Genomic DNA, 19,230 nt, shown 5'->3' with positions numbered 1-19,230 from the left:
TGTACCCAGGGCTTTTTTTGTAGAAAAAGCCCAGCAGGAACTCAGTAGCATAATAAGCCACACCCCAAAGCAGAAAATCATTCGCATATTAGGCCACACCCCTGACAGCACCGCTCATTGGCCTATTAGGCCACACCCCCACGTTACCAGAAGTGTGGTCATCCAGCCACACCCACCTTTTGCTTCTTATTCTGTTTACCTTGTTGTCAAAACGGTCCAGGGCTTTTTTTTGTAGCAGGAACTCCTTTGCATGTTAGGCCACACACCCCTAATGTAGCCAATCCTTATGAGTTCCTGCTGTTGGGTGTGGCCTATTATGCTAGTGAGTTTCTGCTGGGCGTGGCCAACTCGGGAGCGTTCCTGCCCAAAAATAGCCCTGAGGATGGTGAAAACCAAAGGCTGACTGTGAAGCGCTCCAAGGGGATCTCTACAAACTGGGTGAGTGGGTGACAAAATGTGGCAAATGGGGGGGGGGGAATCCCCACACTGGGGGGGAAATCCCAACTTCAGGTATAGGCTACTGGGGTCTGAACTTGCTGAGACTGAGAGGGGAAAAGATGTCTGGGTCGTAGTGGGTAGCTCAATGGAAGTGTCAACCCAGTGTGCTGCAGCGGTGAAAAAGGCAAACTCTTCTGTTAGGGATAATTAGGAAAAGGAATGAGAATAAAAAGGCCAATACTGTAATGCCATGGTACAGATCTATAATGTGGTCTCCTTTGGAATACTGTGTACAGTTCTGGTCACCGTATCTCAAAAAGGACATTGCAGAGCTGGAACTGAAGGGCATTCTTCGCATTTAACCAGGCCTTTTTTGTAGAAAAAGCCCAGCAGGAACTCATTAGCATAATAGGCCACACCCAACAGCAGGAACTCATTAGCATATTAGGCCACACCCCTGACAGCACAACTCATTGGCATATTAGGCCGCACCCCCATGTTGCCAGAAGTGTGCTCATCCAGCCACACCCACCTTTTGTTTCTTATTCTGTTTACCCAGGGCTTTTCTGTAGCAGGAACTCCTTTGCAGGTTAGGCCACACACCCCTCATGTAGCCAATCCTAATGAGTTTCTGCTGTTGGGTGTGGCCTATTATGCTAATGAGTTCCTGCTGGGTGTGGCCAACTTGGAAGCCAGCCGGAACTCCGTTCCTGTGCGTTCCTGCCCAAAAATAGCCCTGCATTTAACGCCATATACAATGTTAGAAGATGAGCAAGTGAATGAGCCTGAGATGGTGTAGTTGATGTTGCTAGGTCCAATGATTGCGTTGTCTGGGTGTTTGCGGCAGCAAAGTTGGCATCTGCATTTATTGCAAGCTCTGGTACCAGTGTCCATGTTCAAATTAGATGTTGTATTATTGTGGGCGAGGAGCTGTTTGTGATTGGGGTGGTTGTCTGTGCACAAGAAAAGGTTTGTCCCCCAGTACTTGTGAAAGAGAACTGTCATTATCTAGCAGAGGTTGTAAGTCATTGATGATGTTTTGAGTTGAGAACTGCATGTACAGGACAAACAGGTCAAACCCTTCACCAAAGGATAAATGGACACAAATTTGACATCGAGAATCACAAAACTGAGAAACCTGTAGGAGAACACTTCAACCTTCCAGGACATTCAATGGAGGACCTCAAAGTAGCTGTTTTATTGCAAAGGAAATTCAGAAACAAACTAGAATAGGAGATTGCTGAGTTACAAGTTATTACAACGCTCAGGACAATGGAACCCCCAGGGCTTAACAGAGATATTGGTTTCTTATCTCACTACACATGCTAACGTCATTCATTTCTTGCATCTTTTTGAAAACGCCTTTATTATGCTGTATTTGCTACTGTTCACGGGACTTATCAATTGCCTTCATCCAGTCTTAGCTATATTTACTGCTTAGTTACTTATGCATCTTGACTTTAATTGCCCTTTCCTGGCAACACCCTCCTCACCCTATATGTAATGGCTGGTGACATCTGTTTCAATATATCTGAAGAAGTGTGTGTGTGTGTGCGCACGAAAGTTTATACCCAGAATAAAACTTCATTAGTCTTAAAGGTGCCACTGGACTCATTCATTGTCTTAAGGGCAGGCATTCTGTCACTAATAATGACAAGAAACACAGGGCAGCTTTTGGGACCATGTCCTTTCCCCTGTTCCATAGAAGTTGTTGCCTCTGCCATCCATTGTCCTTCCTTCTTACTTCGCAACATTTTGATTCTGTCTGATCTAGTACAACAATAGTGTCCCTTGGAACCGGGCTGACAAAAGAAATCCACTGAAGAGCTGGGAGGTTTAACGGATATCAGTGAATCGACATCCCTATGTACACTGCTAGCTGAATAAATCTTGAGAGCCAACTGTGCAACCCTAGTCTTCAGGCATGCCAGAAGGGCCCATTGGGACACCATTCCGCAGAACTTTCTGTTCGAAAATACCCCAGCAACCGAACAGGAAGAAAGTCAATTTCCACACTCTGTTCTTTTCCCCATCCAACTCTGAGCACCTGATGCAATTCAGCTAGTGAGACCAAACAACTCCAGTACACTGCAGCTGGCTGGAAAATATCTTTGAAATAAAATATGTCATGTCTCCCCAAAAGGGGGAAATCGAAGGAAGGAAATCAGTGAAAATATTTATACATTCTTCCCTTTTCCAATTATATCTATCCTGGCAATTCTTTGGGGGGTATCGACAGACATAACATGCTAAGAGCAATGGGGGCAGGTTGAATGCTCCCTTGCTGTATACTGTATCAATGTTCCTCATATGTTTTTCTGTCATTGGGGTGGGGAACAGTTCTGCAAATTTTCAGTGGGATTCAGTCAGTGTGATCCTGGCAAAAGGGAGCTAAGGAAGGTGTCTATTGGCTAGCATCCATGTTATCATTAATCTGACTTTTGTCCCCTCTCCTATCTCCCGAAAAGATTTGCAACTATTATGTGAATGTTTGTGACTTGTTTTTCTCTTAAGAAGATGGAGGATGGATGTATATTCATGCGTCACTTTAAAAAAAATGAAAAAATAAGGTGGGCATGCCTTGCCTACAGTAATGGAGGGAATAGTACGTGGGGAACAGTGTTGCAGGGAAGTAAGCAATGCAAATGGGATGGACTGGGCACCAATCAGCTTTCAGCCTTCTTTGTCGATGAAATGAAACATGGCCCATCTTCAACTTTCTACAGGACAGGGGCGAATTCCGTGTTTAAAACACAAAATTGTCATTGGCACATTTATCTACTAGTACATTATTATTTTTATACCACCTATCCTCCAAGGAGCTCAGGGTGGCTTACACGGCTCTCCTATCCTGACCCCACTTTATCCTCACAACAACCCTGTGAGGTAGGTGAGAGTGAAAAAGTGTGCTCAGCCCAAGTTCACTCTGTGGGCTTCCTGGCAGAGTGAGGACTGCCGCCTGGATTTCCCATCTTGCAATGCGACACACCAAGCGCTGTGCTAGACTACACTGGTTCTAGTTTGGCCGCGACCTACTCTACGGAAGAGCTGGGTATGGAAGAGAGTAGGCCAGCACAGCAGATGCACTTATATTAATCACAGCTGGATGTTTTTGTGCAGCCCCGACTGAAATCAGAGAAGCAAAGAGATGCAACCATTTTTTTTTTCATTAGTTTCTCATTGGGAGCAGCTCAGAATAAATCCTGCGGCTTGATTCACAACGACATTGTGTTTTCAGAATCACTGTCCTGTACACACCAAACTTCAGCAGCTTAAACATCGATGCAAATGCTACCCGGAACGTTCCCTTCCTCATTACCAATGCTGGTTGTATATATAAACACGCACAATGGCCACAAGGGCTCAGTCACGTGGAAAGCAGCTAGGAGTACACGTTTTAACAAGAACGTGCATGCCATAAACACCACCCTCTTCTTCTTCCCTTCCTTAACGGCAGCCACAGACAGGGGGCGATTCTGCATCTAGCATTCGCTCCACATTTTCTCAACTGGGAGGAAAAAGTGCCGCTCGAAACCATACTCAAATACCTGGGGGGGGGAAGGCCTTACTGACTGCAAAGTCACCCCTGAACGGCCATAAATCTACGCAGAAGGTACCATAAAACCCGATGATCAAAGAATATGAAAGCGGCATGGAGTGTGTGGGGGGGGGGGGTACCATAAAATCCGATGATCAAGGGAAGTGAAGGCAGCATGCAATGCAGAGGGGGATTTCTGCTCCAATGTGGGTTTCGTAAAACACGGGAGGGAAAAGCCAATGCAGAATCAGCCACTAGTGAAGACACACTTCCTGAAGCACGCCCAGCCCGATCAGTCCAGGGATATCATTTTCATTTTGTCTTAGTCCGGTCAGTGTGTATTGCCTGACCTTGTGATAGAGCCACATGTGTAAGTGGTACACAGAATTCAGGGCTGACTTTCCTTTGTATTAAAGCAGGCTTCTAGTCCTTAGAGTTCCGAAGACAGGCTTGGAAGCGAAGGAATTTCAGGAGGGAGAAACTGGCAAAAAGTCACTCCCCCCCACACACTAAAAATGGAATGACACCTTTGGATCCATGCCATTATTTTCTGAGCATCCAGTTACAAACAGCCCAGGGCACAGCAAAGAAACACACCAAAGAATCCGTAGCATCCTTTGACACTTACCAGTTTGTGCGTCAAATGGATGGTGATAAGAGGGGAACCTGACAGGTTTGGGGACAGAGTCGGTGGGGGCTCCACTTTCAGGGAAATCAGGTAGCTGGCTGCCGAAATCATGCAGTCTTTGCAGGAAGCAGCTTCTGGGATCCTGAGAAAACAAAACAAGCAGCCTGTTAGCCGCTAGTTATTTGTTTCGATTGCTAATTCACCCTCCCCCTGTCCTGAGAACTGACCAAGCTGCCTTTTACAGACTGAGCCACAGCACTGTTGCATCTGGGGCTGCTTTCACACACAAAGGATAATGCACTTCCAGTGCCCTTTAGCAAGACGTGATCCTGGTAGATTTGTGAATGGATCTCCCCAGCATTTTTTAAAAGGGAAATGTAAGGTCCAGATTTGAGCCACGGTGCAAAAAGAGGGGAGGCGTAACCGTTCTGCATTGTGCAGTTTCACTGCTCAAAACTGGTGCATCATCTATTTCAGGGGGTGTCAAACATGCGGCCCAGGGGCCGGATAAGGCCCCCGGAGGGCTTCCATCAGGTCCGCGGTGGAACTGAGCCATCTCCTGCTTCCAGTTCTGCTGCTGCTGCAGCATTATAGCTTGCTTCGCCAGACTCTTAATCACTCAGCCATTTCATGTTTTAACCGGGGTCCTAAATTCAGAACTCTGAGCATGAGATTTCTGTGGGGAATGTCAATAAATCAAAAGTAGGTTTGCAGCTTACAGAACTAACGTTTTAAGCATGTTTTTTATTTTAAGTAAAAAAAATCTTCGTGTTTGTGTCCTTTATACAGTTTATATCTCCGCTCCCTGGAATTACATTTTATGACACACATGGCCCGGCCCAACAAGGTCTCATTTATGTCAGATCCGGCCCTCATAACAAATGAGTTCGACACCCCTGCTCTATGTTGTTATCACTCTCCACCAGCAGGGGATGGGGGTATAGGGTTGCCAGATCCAGATTGGGGAACTCCTGGAAATTTGGGGGTGGAGCCTGGGGAAAATAGGGACTTCAGTGGGGTACGAGGCCATAGAGTCCGCCCTCCAAAGCATCCATTTGCTCCAGGGGAACTGATCTCTGTAGTCTAGAGATGAGCTGAAATTCCTGGGGATACCCATGTCCCACCTGGAGGCTGGCAGCCCTACCTCAAAAAGATGCCTGTCTCTTTTTCCTTCCACCGCCGAGGGTCATCATTCGGGATTAAATCCCCTCTTTCCTCCATTGGGGCCCCACATGGGTGCTATTACCCTATAAACAACTCTAGGGAGATGCTTCCACAGATCTCCCGATGGCATTATCTACTATGGCCCTAGCTGAGTATATCTTCCTGCCGCTGGCAACAACTCTCCAAAGCCTTCATCTATAAGGAGTCCTTGCCAGAGCCTTTTAGCGAGAGACGGAAGGGACTGAACTTGGGGGCCATTGGCTTTCAAAACAGGTGCTCTCTGCTGAGCTATGAGCATTAGGCAAATAGCAGCACCGTTATAAAACAACAAGAAAGAAAGCAGAGGCACCATAAAGCATACCAAACAAGAAAGTTTTAAGACTCTTCTTCGAAATACTCAGGGCTCTGGGCTGCAGTCCTACACGCAAATAGGCTGTTTAAATCCCAGTGGCTTCAACACCATTTATGCAGCGGCGCAGAGCACTCATATGTTTCTAAAATTTACACCCTGACAACAGACCCAATTAAGGGCTTAAGCCTTAACTCGCAGTTGAAACAACCGTGCCTTGCATTTAAGAACATAAGAACGTGAGGAGAATCCTTGCTGGATCAGACCCATGGTCCGTCTAGTCCAGCATCCCGTCTCACACAGTGGCCAGCCAGTTCCTCTGGAGGGCCAACAACAAGGCAGAGAGGCTGTGTCCTTCCCCTGATGTTGCCTCCTGGCTCTGGGACTGAGAGACTTCAGTCACCATGGCTAGTGTTACACTGCACAAAGCAATCCACAACATGGAACAGAATAAGGCAGTTTCTGTTCATGTGGAGAGAACTTTGTGTGTGCAGTGAAGCCCTGCAATGTTTTGAAGCAAGGCCACTGAGTTGCCTTTGAGGATCAACCAGCTGCTGGGTACCTCTAAAGCTAAAGTGTGCCATCAAGTCGCAACCGACTCATGACATTCCATCACATGGAGTTTGTAAGGCAAGAGAGGAGCAGAGGTGGTTTGCCATTGCCTGCCTCTACATACCAACCCAAGTCTTCCTTGGCAGTGTCCCATCCAAGTACCGACCCTTCTTACCTTCCAAGCTCTGGGGACATCAGGCTAGTCAGAGCTATTATGGCTACTTCTAAAGCAATTGCAAATTCAGTCTAGGAATTAAAACCAGGGCCCCGGTCACACGGGCCAGATAACGCGGGGGGGGAGGCGTGGCTGTTCGCCCCGGAGCAAAATAAAGCACTGTAGCCCAATCACACGGTCCCCCGAGTCTCCATGCTTTGGCTGTTAACTGGCGATCACACGGCGATGCTGCATTGTGGCAAAGAAGCAACGCAGCGTGATCACACAAGCATTTTGTGTTTGTGCGCATGCACTTATGAAAAACATCCGGTTTGCGACGGGATGTGGACGAGCGCCAGATGCCATGGGATACTAACACTCCCGCAATCAGACACCCGCCCGTGCCGCGCATTTTCCAGATACTAGTGCACTTTCCTTGGTACTTTTTAACTCCGCATCTTCGGCAGGATGCCACGGGTTGGCCACGGGTGTGCTACGCTTCCCAGATGTGGCGGTATGATCACGCCCCAAAAATCCGCCTGACATTCGTGCCTTTCACGTGGCGAATTCTCCATGTGACCGGGGCCCAGGTTTGTTTTGTAAGTTTAAGGAGTCAAAGCAGCTTAAGAACCATGCTCAGAACCGACAGGAGTTTTAATTATGTACCCTAAATGTATATCCCGTCTTCAGTTATGATTTTCAAAGCAACGATGCAAACAACAATCAGCTGTAACCTAACAACAACATATTGACACACCATGGCGTTTTTGTCAAATAGGAGTCAATGCTGTACAATGTGCAGGTGGGGTCAAAAGATGTCTTTCACCCCAATCCCAGAATAGCCCAGGGGTGAGGACAGCTAGATACAAATCCAGTAAGCACCTCAGAGGCCAACAAGACTTTCGGGATAAGAGATTTCGAGAGTCAAAGATGCCTTCCCCAAATGCAGGGCTATTTTTGGGCAGGAACGCACAGGAACGGAGTTCCGGCTGGCTCCCAAGTTGGCCACGCCCAGCAGGAACTCATTAGCATAATAGGCCACACCCAACAGCAGAAACTCATTCGGATTGGCTAAAATTAGGGGTGTGTGGCCGAACATGCAAAAAGCCCTGGGTTTTGAGAACAAACAAGGAAAAAGAGAATAAGAAGCAAAAGGTGGGTGTGGCTGGACGACCACACTTCTGGTAACATGGGGGTGTGGCCTAATATGCAAATGAGCTGTGCTGTCAGGGTGTGGCCTAAAATGCTAATGAGTTCCTGCTGTTGGGTATGGCCTATTATGCTAATGAGTTCCTGCTGGGCTTTTTCTACAAAAAGAGCCCTGCCCAAATGCATATCTGACAAAGGGAGCTTTGACTCTTGAAGGCTCGTTTCCCGAAAATCTTGTTGGTCTCTGAGGGGCTGCTGAACTTGAATCTTGCTCTTCTCTACTGCAGACCTACATGGCTTCCCTCTTGTTAAATAGTGGGTTCCATGGATGAGCAGGCTCGAGTCTAGTGATCAGCTCTACTTTATTAGTGATTTCAGCAAGCGCAAGAACAAGACTCCAGAGCCTCAGCTCTGTTAAATAGCATGCAATTGCCACACCCAAACACACCCTACTCCCAGTGATAGGCTATTTACAGAACATTACTACTAGATACTTTCAGAATCCTGGTAGGCTAGTGTTCTTGCGCTTCAAGCTCAGCCAGTCTTTGGGGTGATTCAATCACGGGTGATTCAATCCCAATACATAACTGTTGGGTATTACAAGTTGAAAACACTCAGTACGTCTGGGGTTAAATGTTTGTTTATGTTACTCACAGGAAGTCACATGTTTCTCATGTAACCAATGTTCTTTAGATGTGGATTGCCCGGGAATTTTCTCCCTGATCTAGGGATTTGATTGGGACTAAAGTGTCAAGGTATATTACCATTTTATGGCTTCTCTTCCCGTCTTTGTTTGCTGTTCTGAAGAAGAAGAAAGAGCAGCCATAATTGCTCTCTTCTAGTTTTGTCTTTGTAGTGTAAGGATGTAGCCGATTATGCTCTTTGTTCTTTTCATCCCAGTTACCCTTTCCCATGCTAGAATTTAGTAAAAACTTTATATTTTAATCACACATGAACTCTGAGTCTGAATTATTTTATTCAGGCTCTGCTGGGCTATATTATCTCTGCTAAATACCATTTTTTTCAATATCTCACTATCAACCAACAATAACACCTCTGAAACTAGGGAGGAGAGTAATGTGTTTGTGTGCCCTGTGCATGCACGTGTGCGCACGCACACAGAGAGAAGTGCTTAAAATCTGCAAGCCATTCCTCCACACACATCCCATAACGGCGAACATTTTGTTAGCAGAGACAGTCTTTGTAACTAATGGGTATAGTAGCTGTAATCCTGATAATCCTAACCCTGTGAGCCTAATACCTCTGCCTTGGGAATGAGCCCCACTGAAAGCAGTGAGGCTGACCTTCTGAGAGAACGTGGCTCAAATCCACCTGCAAGAGCATCCAAGTTTCACTAAAACAGAAGAAAAGCAAACAATAAAAAGGGGCCCTGTCTACAAATAAGCATCATTTCATAAGCGTTGTCATGGGTTTGGGCCAGCTGATGATTTGGCGTAAATTAACAGAGATTAAAGACAGGAGAGGGGAAAGTTCTGCCGGCTGTAATGCTAACCAGATAGCATCACACCTGACTCTTAGCATCTTCTGCCTCCTTTACTGTAACCCATCTCAAAACTCACAGCTGCCCCCTCGAGAGCGGTGTGGCCAGTTTCCAGGGGCAACCCAGACCTCTTCTTGATCTCTCTTGATCACACTTTCATTAGGCCAGAATGACAGAACAACAGACCACGAGACCCATGGTTCTTCATGCCAAAGATGCCCATGACGGTCAGCTCTCATTCTGGACTAAGCACCAGCATTTGGAAGTGTTAGAGGCCTAGGCCCAAATGCTGGTGGTCCAGTCACACTCAGCTTGGGAGGAAGCGAGTACCTTGAGCAGAGGACACAAACGGCAGTCAGGTAAGACCTAGTCCAGGGGGGCAGCCCAGAATTTTCTCCAATGAATCTCTAGTAACAATTCCCCACTCAAGGCGTTTCACTCTCCCCACTCCGCAACCCTGTTGGCTGCAGCAAGGGGTTCATGGAAGCATAAAACATGATGACATCGTGATCAGGGTAAGAAGTTTGGATCTTCCCATCTACCTATCCCTAAAGTGGCCCACCTCAGTCTTTGAGAGGCACGTGTGTTACAATAAAGAGGAGCCGGAGAATGTTATGATTCAGGTACCGTGGACACCATCTGGTTATCATTACAGCAGGCAGACTATTTTAGTCCTACATTTTACAAGGCGGCTGAGATAGAATTGGACACGGTGATGCCATTTTTGGCAGCATCCCTGTGCCAACCATACACAGCAGCTGCTCTGCAAGAGGAGAGCATGCAGTTATTTCCTCCACCTTCAGAGAAGTGGATCTTCAGAGTTTTCTTCAACTTCTCTGTCCTCTCAGAATCACTTCACATACTGTGCACTTTAAATCTACATCTAAAAATTTTAAATGTGTCTGTATCAAACATGTGCCTCAATTAGGTATACCCAGCAGAGAGCCAAGGTTGGCTGAAGCTCACTGGCAATGCTATACTCTGTCTCAGTTCAGACTATGGTTAATTTGTGAAACCACAATATGGCTAGCGCGGATAATCACACCAAACCTCGGTTTGTTGTGAAAACACTGGTTTCATTGTGTTCACTCTAGCCAGACAACTCTGTAGCATCAAAGCGGGGTTTGTACCCAGACCAAGCCAGGATTAAGCCATGAAGTATGCTTTTGTATACCATGTGAAATCAGAGGAAAGACTTAACTGTGGGTAATAAACCAGCTTGAAAACATGGTTTCAGAACCTGGTTTGACTTACTTTAACAAGCCATAGAGAGCAGAATTGGCTTGCCTTCAGATATCAAATGTAGTTAAACCACAGTGTTGTATTATGTTGGAACTGTATGCAAAAAAACAAGGTTTGCAATGTGTGACCAGATCTCACAAGCTGGCTCCAGGATTTCAGAAGGTTTTCAGGGAAGGCACCCTCCTTGGAATCCCTTAAGTTGCAAAGAGTGGGGACGCATGTATTCTCATGCTTCCTGTAACTTTCTGATTTGATTTTATTTGATTTATTAAATCTCTATCCCGCCTTCCCAGCTGAGGCCAGCTCAGGGTGGCTTATGTAAAATGGCATAAAATTTACAATAGTATAGATTAAAAATTAAACAACATCCATTAATACAAATAAACAATTCTAAAACCATAAGACAGAATAAAGTGCTAGTATCAATTATTTCACAGCAGTGTTACTACTTAGTTCTCTCATCTCACAGTCAGCTCCTTGGTCTTCGTAGGTCCTGTTCACACTAGGGGTTTTGGGCCGGGAGTGGGACGGATCGGGGGCGGAGCAAACGGACGCAATCCCACGGCAACATCTGGGAAGCGTTGCCTGCCCGTCCCCGGTCTGTCCTTTCCGCCCGAAAACCCGCACTACAAAGAACCACCTACCTGGGTGGTTCTTTTGCTTGAAGTGCCGCAAGCCGGGCCGTTGGATCGCCGGCGCGTCTTTGCGCCGGCTCATCCCCGGCTCCTAGCCGAACTGCGCATGCTCCGACATGAGCAGTTTGGCAGGCTCCCCATCTGAACTGTGTTTTCTCCCCGGCATCTGATTGTGCTGGGGAGAAAAGGCGCCGCGGCCCAGGGGATCGTGGGATCCCGCCGCGGCGTCTCAACTTTGGCGCGGCTTTTAAAAGCCGCGCTTTGAGCGACTTATCCCCTGCCACAAGGCAGGGGCCTTAGATTATCTTGGCGGTTAGCTCAGGCTGTAGTTAGAAGTACCAGGGCAACAGGGCTCTCCAACCATAGGCTGTCAGTTGTTAGTAGTAGTGGCGGCTCTAAAAGCTTGGTGGAAGAGCTCCATTTTACAGGCCCTGCAGAATTGCAAAAGGTCCCGCAGGGCCTTGGTCTCCTCCAGGAGCTCATTCCACCAGAGTGGGGCCACCACCAAGAAAGCCCTGCTCTCTGCCAACTATGATTAGGTCTGGGAAACAAAATGAGAATGGTGACACTGGGGGTGGGGTGGGTGGGAAAAGAGGTGCCGAAACTCTCAAGAGGGAAATGAAGTTTTCAATTTGTATGCTGAAAACTCACAAACTTTTAAACATTTTTAAAAGACTTTTGTCAGAGATGTTCCAGAACTTCGTTCCGGTGTGTTCCCCCCAGAAAAAAAGCCCTGAGGGGAGAGGGGGGGCTTTTGCTGTTCTTGGGGGCCCTGCCAGATGCCTGGTCTTGCTGCCATCTGGAGTGAGCCACAGCTGAGTCCCTGTATGCTTCAATCGTTTTTGCATTTCTTATGCCTCTTTCGTAAGGACTTGCTGTCATTACAGACAATTACGTCCCTTGATGGGCTCACAGAAAATGCCTGAAGATAAATCTCTGCAAAAACAAAGGCAACGAAGGGAAAACTTCCCACACCCAGAGCTTGGGCTCCCCATTCAGAGATAGATATTTTTCAAATTAGTATTCTGGCACGTTATTTATAGTTTTGTTATGAAAGAGGCCCATCTCGTCCAAAAAATGTTTGCTTCTCAAAGATAGCATAATTCAAACCAGGATACCAAGGAAAGCCAAGCTGGCTCAGCCTCATCTTAGCCTGCCAGCTAAGATATTTTCCTAGTTTGAGGGAATCTTGACAAGCAATGTTTAAATAACAATGTTGTTTTCACTTTTTTTAAAAAAGGGGGGGCCCAGAATTTGCTCACAAATATGAACTCCTAGAAGAACAGCAGAAAAGACAAGCTCCATTTAGGCATTTTGCAAAACCACAGTTTAATGAAACTAACTATAGATAGCGTGATTGTCTAAACTCAAGCTACTCTGCCAACTATGATTAGGTAAGATTTGTCAGACCAGAAACTGAAACCATGGCCTGATATCAGTTTACTGACCATAGTTTTGTCTTCACTAGGGTTTCATGTAATGTATGAACATGTGCATCCTGGCTCAACTCTGTCTTGTTCATCAGTGTTGCCCTTGCATACTCCAGAGCTCCAGAGACGGCTGGGACTAAGACCCTTTTCAAACTGCCTTTGTATTCCATTTTAGTAACTGGTTGATAATGGATCTTTTTTCTGTCATTTCAGACAGATCCATTTTAGTAACCGGCCGCTAGCAGAATTTATTTACCTGTTCATGCAAACCAGCTTGCGTTGGGTTAGCAAAGCGTGGCTGAGCTGCTTTTGAGGGAAACTCCTTTTTTCCATTTTCAACCCCTTCATTGCGCTTCTGAATCACTGTGGAGCGCTGTTTAAAATGCCCATAGCACTTCCTACAATGCCGCTTTTTTCCCCACCCTTTTTCACCATGTGATCTTCCTCAGACTTTTTTTAATGTTCTAAGGTGAGCGCTATAACACTAAACCGCTATAGCACTGAAGTGCTGCAACAGCACCATTGAGATGCATTGACTCCATGGAGTTAATGCATCTCAATGGTGCTGTAGCACTCACCTTAGAATGTTCTTTTAAAAAGTCCTAGGAAGATCACGAGGCAAAGGGGGGTGGGGGAGCTGCACTGTTTGAAATGACCACAGCGCTTCAGAGTCGGCTCATTAATGGAATGTATGAAACCCTTATCCCTGTACCACTTTATTTGAAATCAGGCCAACAACTAAAAACATCCAGTTTAGAACGGTCATGTGAAAAGGGCCTGAGTGAAGGTTATGAAACAAGTATTCCTTGAGGCAAACCAGTGATCGTCTACAAGCTGAATCCTGGTTTCATTAATGAACCATGATTAAAATAAACCATGCTTTTGCATCTGAACTGAGCCATGGGATTTTGACACATGATTGGAAGCCACTTTGACTCATTGGCTGTATCTTTTCTGATCTCTGACCTCCAGCACTGTAGTTTTAGGGCTACCTAGCTTATTGTGAATGATTAGGCATATATATATATATATATATTTAATATATATGCAGAGTACATCATGCGAAATGCTGGCCTAGATGAATCACAAGCAGGAATTAAGATTGCGGGGGGAAAGATCAACAACCTCAGATATGCAGACGATACCACTCTGATGGCAGAAAGTGAAGAGGACCTCAAGAGCCTCTTGCTCAGGGTAAAAGAGGAGAGCGCAAAAGTGGGCTTGAAGCTCAACATCAAAAAAACTAAGATCATGGCATCCGGCCCCATCACTCCTTGGCAAATAGAAGGGGAAGCATTGACTTCGCTGGCCCCTTCCAAGGACTGATATTCCTGGTCACTGTGGACTCCTACTCTAAATGGTTGGAGATTAGCCTTGTCACCACCATGTCTGCAAAGACTGTCATCCGCATGCTGCACCAGATCTTTGCAACCCATGGACTGCTGGACATGATAACAATCCTAAAAGTAATCAACCCTGACTGTTCCCTGGAAGGCCAGATAATGAAACTGAAGCTCAAATACTTTGGCCAGCAAATGAGAAGGGAGCACTCACTGGAGAAGACCCTGATGCTGGGAAAGATTGAAGGTCAAAGAAGACGGGGACGGCAAAGGATGAGATGGTTAGACAGTGTCATCGATGCAACGAACATGAAGTTGAGCAAACTTCAGAGGATGGCGGAAGACCGGAAGGCCTGGAGGGAGCTGGTCCATGGGGTCGCAAAGAGTCGGACTCGACTGTGCGACTGAACAACAAAAAGGCACGTGAAGCTGTCTTCTGCTGGATCAGACCATTGGTCTATTGTCTTCAGGCTTGTCTACTCAGACTGGCAGGGGCTCTTAAGGGTCTTGGGTGGAGGACTTTCATATTATCTATGACCTGATCCTTTAAACTGGAGATTCCAGGAATTGAACTTGGGAATTTCTGCATGTCAAGTAGATGCTCTACTCACTGAGCCATGGCCCATGCAGTGGTTGTGAATGGGTCTATCTCAATTCTTTTGCACAGTCTTGAACCTGACAGTAGACAAAAGAGCTCCATGGATCTTAAGGTCTGGAAGATCTTTCTCCAGCCTTCGAAACTTCACAGCTATCACAGTTAGAGGGGAACGGCAGGAAGATCGCCCGAAGCAGTTGCAAAGTATTTTGCTCTCTGTTCGTTTTGTTTCTTAATTTATAAAACCTGTACAAAGGCGAAACAATCCGCTTGGGTTCGCTGTAAGAAAATGCAACATTTTCAACCTTTATTAAGCCAACTGACAAACAGAGCAATAAAGTTAAGGGCTTAAGCATGTGCAAGGAAATAATAAAAAATGTACAGTAATAAAAATAATGAACAAGAATCTACTTAAAAGAGGCAGGCAGGCAATATTAACTACAGATGAGCAAATGCAACTCTGAGATTTAACATACTGAAAGAAACAGCCTGAAAAGGTCCTAACTGTAAAATCCTCATTAGAAAAAGTAATTGCCAAAAGGGTAAAAAGTAAATGAGAGTTGTGTGCATGTTCACATATATTTGAAAATGCAAAGAAAGAAAGAAATGCAAGGTTATTATCTACAAGCATTCTTCAGATAGTTGTAGTTTGAGTCACAGTGGGGAGGGGAGATGCCAACCTAGTATTCCAGGAACTATTATTTTGCGAAGGGACAGAGGGAACTGCCACCTTAAAATTAAGGGGTGGGTTTGTTTAAGTATAGGCCAAGCAATTCAAGAAATTCCAGCTGTATTTAAAGCAGCAGAACTGGTCTGCAAAAACAAGGGTGCTGCTGTGGATCAGCCAGGGCTCAACAGTAGCAAGGACTCCTCAGGAGAAGAGGAGGCCCGTGTAGCCAGCTTGAATTAACAGAAGTTGATCAGCAAGAGAATGAGATGCAGACTTGTCAGGATTCACAGTCAACAGCTGGTGCAGAGCCACCAGCACCTTCCAGCCCTGATTCAACAAGTGAACCTCAGATAGCTGTTCCTAGCCCACCAATATCCCCTACACACTTAGAGCACCACAGACAGAGGCTGAGAACAGAACTACAGGCAAGAAGGCAGAGTGCACACCTCCTGGCCTGATGCCAGCTGCTTGCTGACGACAAAAATTAATAGTTTCAGGATTACTTCTGAGCAGCTAGCTGCGAGCATGACCCTTAGGCAGGAGGCTATAAAAACAGCCAAGAGATGCTGTTAGGCATGGACATAATGCATACAACAGATGCTCAGCTGCCGACTCTACCGTGTCTAATTCTTGGAACCCTGACTTCGGGCTGAACAACCTTGCCTAGCCTGACTTCTGAAACTTAGTACTCAGAGTCTTCCAGCTGGTACAGGCACCTTCATAACAGTAATGGTGGTGGACAGTGGCATCAAGTCACAGCCAACTTATGAAGATCCCATAGGGTTTCCAAGGCAAGAGATGGCCAGAGGTGTGCTGACACTGCCTGCCTCTGCATAGCAACCCTGGACTTCCTTGGTGGTCTCCCAACCCAGCATTAACCCTGCTTATTTTCCAAGATCTGACAAGATCAAGTTATCCTGAGATATCCTGGTCAGGGTATGAAGGTAATAGGGCCTCATTATAATGGAATGGTTCAGGAAGGTGTTTTTATAAAGCAAACAAAACTATAGACTTATATAACTCTATGTTGTGCATTTTTGAAGCATGTATTATCCTGCTCTGTCTGTATTGTTTCCTGCTTTTGTAACACCGTTTTCTGCACTGTTTGAAGCATCATATCGAATACTTTATCCTCTGTTTAAAATTTTTATAATCCTAGTTCTATTGCCTTGCTTATTAGATTTCTCATCCTACTGACTGCATTGGCAGACCGTGTAACCCGCCTTAAGTCCCAGTGAGAAAGGCAAACAATAAAAGAAGGGGGTTCTCAGGAACACCATAGGGATCTGAAAGGGTCCAATTCCACATCACCAGCTTAAACTGTACATTATCTATCCCAGTGCTCTATCCCATTTTTGAGCCTGCGGGCACCTTTGGAATGCTGACACAGGGTGGTGGGTGCGACTGCAAGATGGCTGCCACATGGGGCGGAGCCAGCCACAAAATGTCAGGGAGTGGGGGCGATGTATAACTCTAACAGCGACACTTCAACCTTCCAGGCAGAAGTTCTGTTTAATAGGATGCCTTTTTGAAGGGACGTGATGTTTAAAAGTATTTTCTTGCATACACACAGCTCATCTTCAGTCATGTGGTTTAGCTCCTCAAGCTGTGTGGTGGCAGCTGCTGCTGAAGCAACTTTTTAAAAATCTGTACAGCCCATCAGTTCTTCAATGGCTAATTGGAAGCCCTGGTGGGCAAAAGCCCCACCTGGCTCTGCTCATTTTCTAACAACTCTTGGCAGGCACTAGGAAAGGTGCCAACAGCCCCATGTTGCCAATAGGCACCATGTAGGGGACCCCTGAGCTATCTAGTCCTCACGAAGAAGAGGAGGAGGAGGAGGAGGATGGATCTATACCCCGCCCTGCACTCGGAGTCTCAGAGCGGCTTACAAACTCCTTTCCCTTCCCCTCCCCACAACAGACACCCTGTGAGGTAGGTGAGACTGAGAGAGTTCTTTCCAGAGCTGTCACTGGGAGAACAACTCTGACAGAAGAACTACGGCTTGTCCAAGGTCATCCAGCAGCTGCATGCGGAGGAGTGGGGAATCAAACCCAGTTCTCCCAGATTAGAGTCCATGCAGGTAACCACTACACCAAACTGACCACAGAGTGGTGGGGAAACTGACATGCCCATGTCTAGAGACATGTCTAGAGACACCCGCTCATGTCTAGAGTGAGAGAGCTTCACTTGAACAACTGCATGGGGGGGGGGGGGAGCTTAGTTTTACCACTCTCCTTGCAGACATTGTACATGAGTCCCCATGCTTATACAAGATGTTTCACATTCCACCGCATCTAATTTTTCTTCTTTCAGCAGCATGCATGAGAACGGGTACATCCCACAGCAGTTATTCAATCCTCTCCCCCCCCTACTGGAATTAAACTGGATAGAATTGGATGTAAAGAAGGTCCAAGATACTCCAAAAATCAAAACTGGCAGATTGTCAAGGCATCATTACTTTAAAAAACCATTAATTCTCACTATCTCTATGTATGTGTGGGAAGTAATTATTCCAACCCCATCTCCCATAACAAATGATTGTGATAATGCAGCTTTAACAGCCAATGAGCCGTGAATTACGGCCTCTTGTTACTTCATATCATGGTGAGAAATATCCTGTGCCCCCAAGGCATTTGCTCTGCACAGTCCAAATAGCTGGCCTTTGGAAGAGGAAGGGTGCGGCACCAACTCCACAGACTTGCGATCCAGCCTTCTTACACTGCTTCATTTATTTGACTGAACTTGACCTGTACATATCCCACCCACCCCTGTATTAGATTCACGTGGGTAACTGTGTTCCCTCTAAGCTGAGTCAGTGTGAGCCAGCTCACAGTTCTTTAGCCTCCGGCTCACACATTTCTGTCTCAGTTCAGGAAGGAGGGCTCCAGAGCAAACTAATTTCTGCAGGAGCCAAATCGCTCGCACACCACTTTAAGGCCAGGAGCTCACAAAGTAGAATTTTTGCTCACAAGACTCCATGGCTTAGAGGGAACATTGAGACAACCCTTTTTGGCTCAAGTGCCCAGAACCCCACAGTCTACTTGTGAACTGGTGGAAGCCAAACGCAAGTCCCTGAAGCAACCAGAGCCGCTGAGACAAGGCACCACAACAGCAGGGACCCAGCTTGATCTCAGAGCCAAGCTACGTGTGAACGGGGACCCGTGGGCAGATCATGAACAAGTAGTCAAGCCTCAAAGAGTGGCCATGCCAGGGTGTACATGTGTGAGAGAAATACACCAGGAATGCGGCACAAGGAAAGCAGAGTTAAAACCATGTTCAAAGGCACTAAACCTCTGAATCCCAGAGCCAGGAGGAACATCTGCAGAAGGTCTTGGCCTCTGCAGCCTGTTGTTGGCCCTCCATAGTAACTGGTTGCCCACTGTATGAGACAGGGTGCTGGACTAGATGGACCACTACTCTGATCTGGCAGACCTCTTCTTGTAAGTCCTACTTGCCCTATCAAAACTGCCTCTAGCCTGCTTTTAGTTGCAGTAAAGAAAAAATGACAGGGAGCCACAGAGAGCTGCAGTGGAGTGGGAAGGAGCTGAGGCTGCCAGCTCCGAGTTGGGAAATACCTGAGTTGGGAAATACCTGGAGATACCCACATGTCCCCCAGAGAGGACTAAGACTGAGCTCCCAAAATCATTTGGCCCTTCCAGGCCCTAAAGAAGCCAGGCTAGCGGTGATGAGGGCCAGGGCCTTCTCTGTGGCAGCCCCGTACTGGTGGAATGAGCTCCTGGATGACATCAGGGCCCTGTGGGACCTGTTACAGTTCCGCAGGGCCTGTAAAATGGAGCTCTTCCACCAGACTTTCGACTAGGGTGCCACCCCTTAATATCCTGGCC

At 46.5% G+C, this 19,230-nt stretch overlaps 1 protein-coding gene across 1 annotated transcript in view; it reads right to left on the bottom strand.

Moving 5' to 3' along the window:
• ADGRD1 (adhesion G protein-coupled receptor D1) overlaps nucleotides 1-19,230 on the bottom strand; it is a 183,192-nt gene that overhangs the window by 90,381 nt on the left and 73,581 nt on the right. Inside the window, exon 14 of the mRNA XM_015417864.1 lies at nucleotides 4,605-4,746. Within this exon, the coding sequence (XP_015273350.1) occupies nucleotides 4,605-4,746 (142 nt within the window). The remainder of the gene's footprint in view (nucleotides 1-4,604; nucleotides 4,747-19,230) is intronic.

This window comes from Gekko japonicus, unplaced genomic scaffold (assembly GCF_001447785.1).
Source record: "Gekko japonicus isolate JY-2015 unplaced genomic scaffold, Gekko_japonicus_V1.1 scaffold328, whole genome shotgun sequence".
In the NCBI taxonomy this organism is placed as follows: Eukaryota; Metazoa; Chordata; class Lepidosauria; order Squamata; family Gekkonidae; genus Gekko; species Gekko japonicus.
This window is presented reverse-complemented; position numbering and strand designations above follow the sequence as displayed.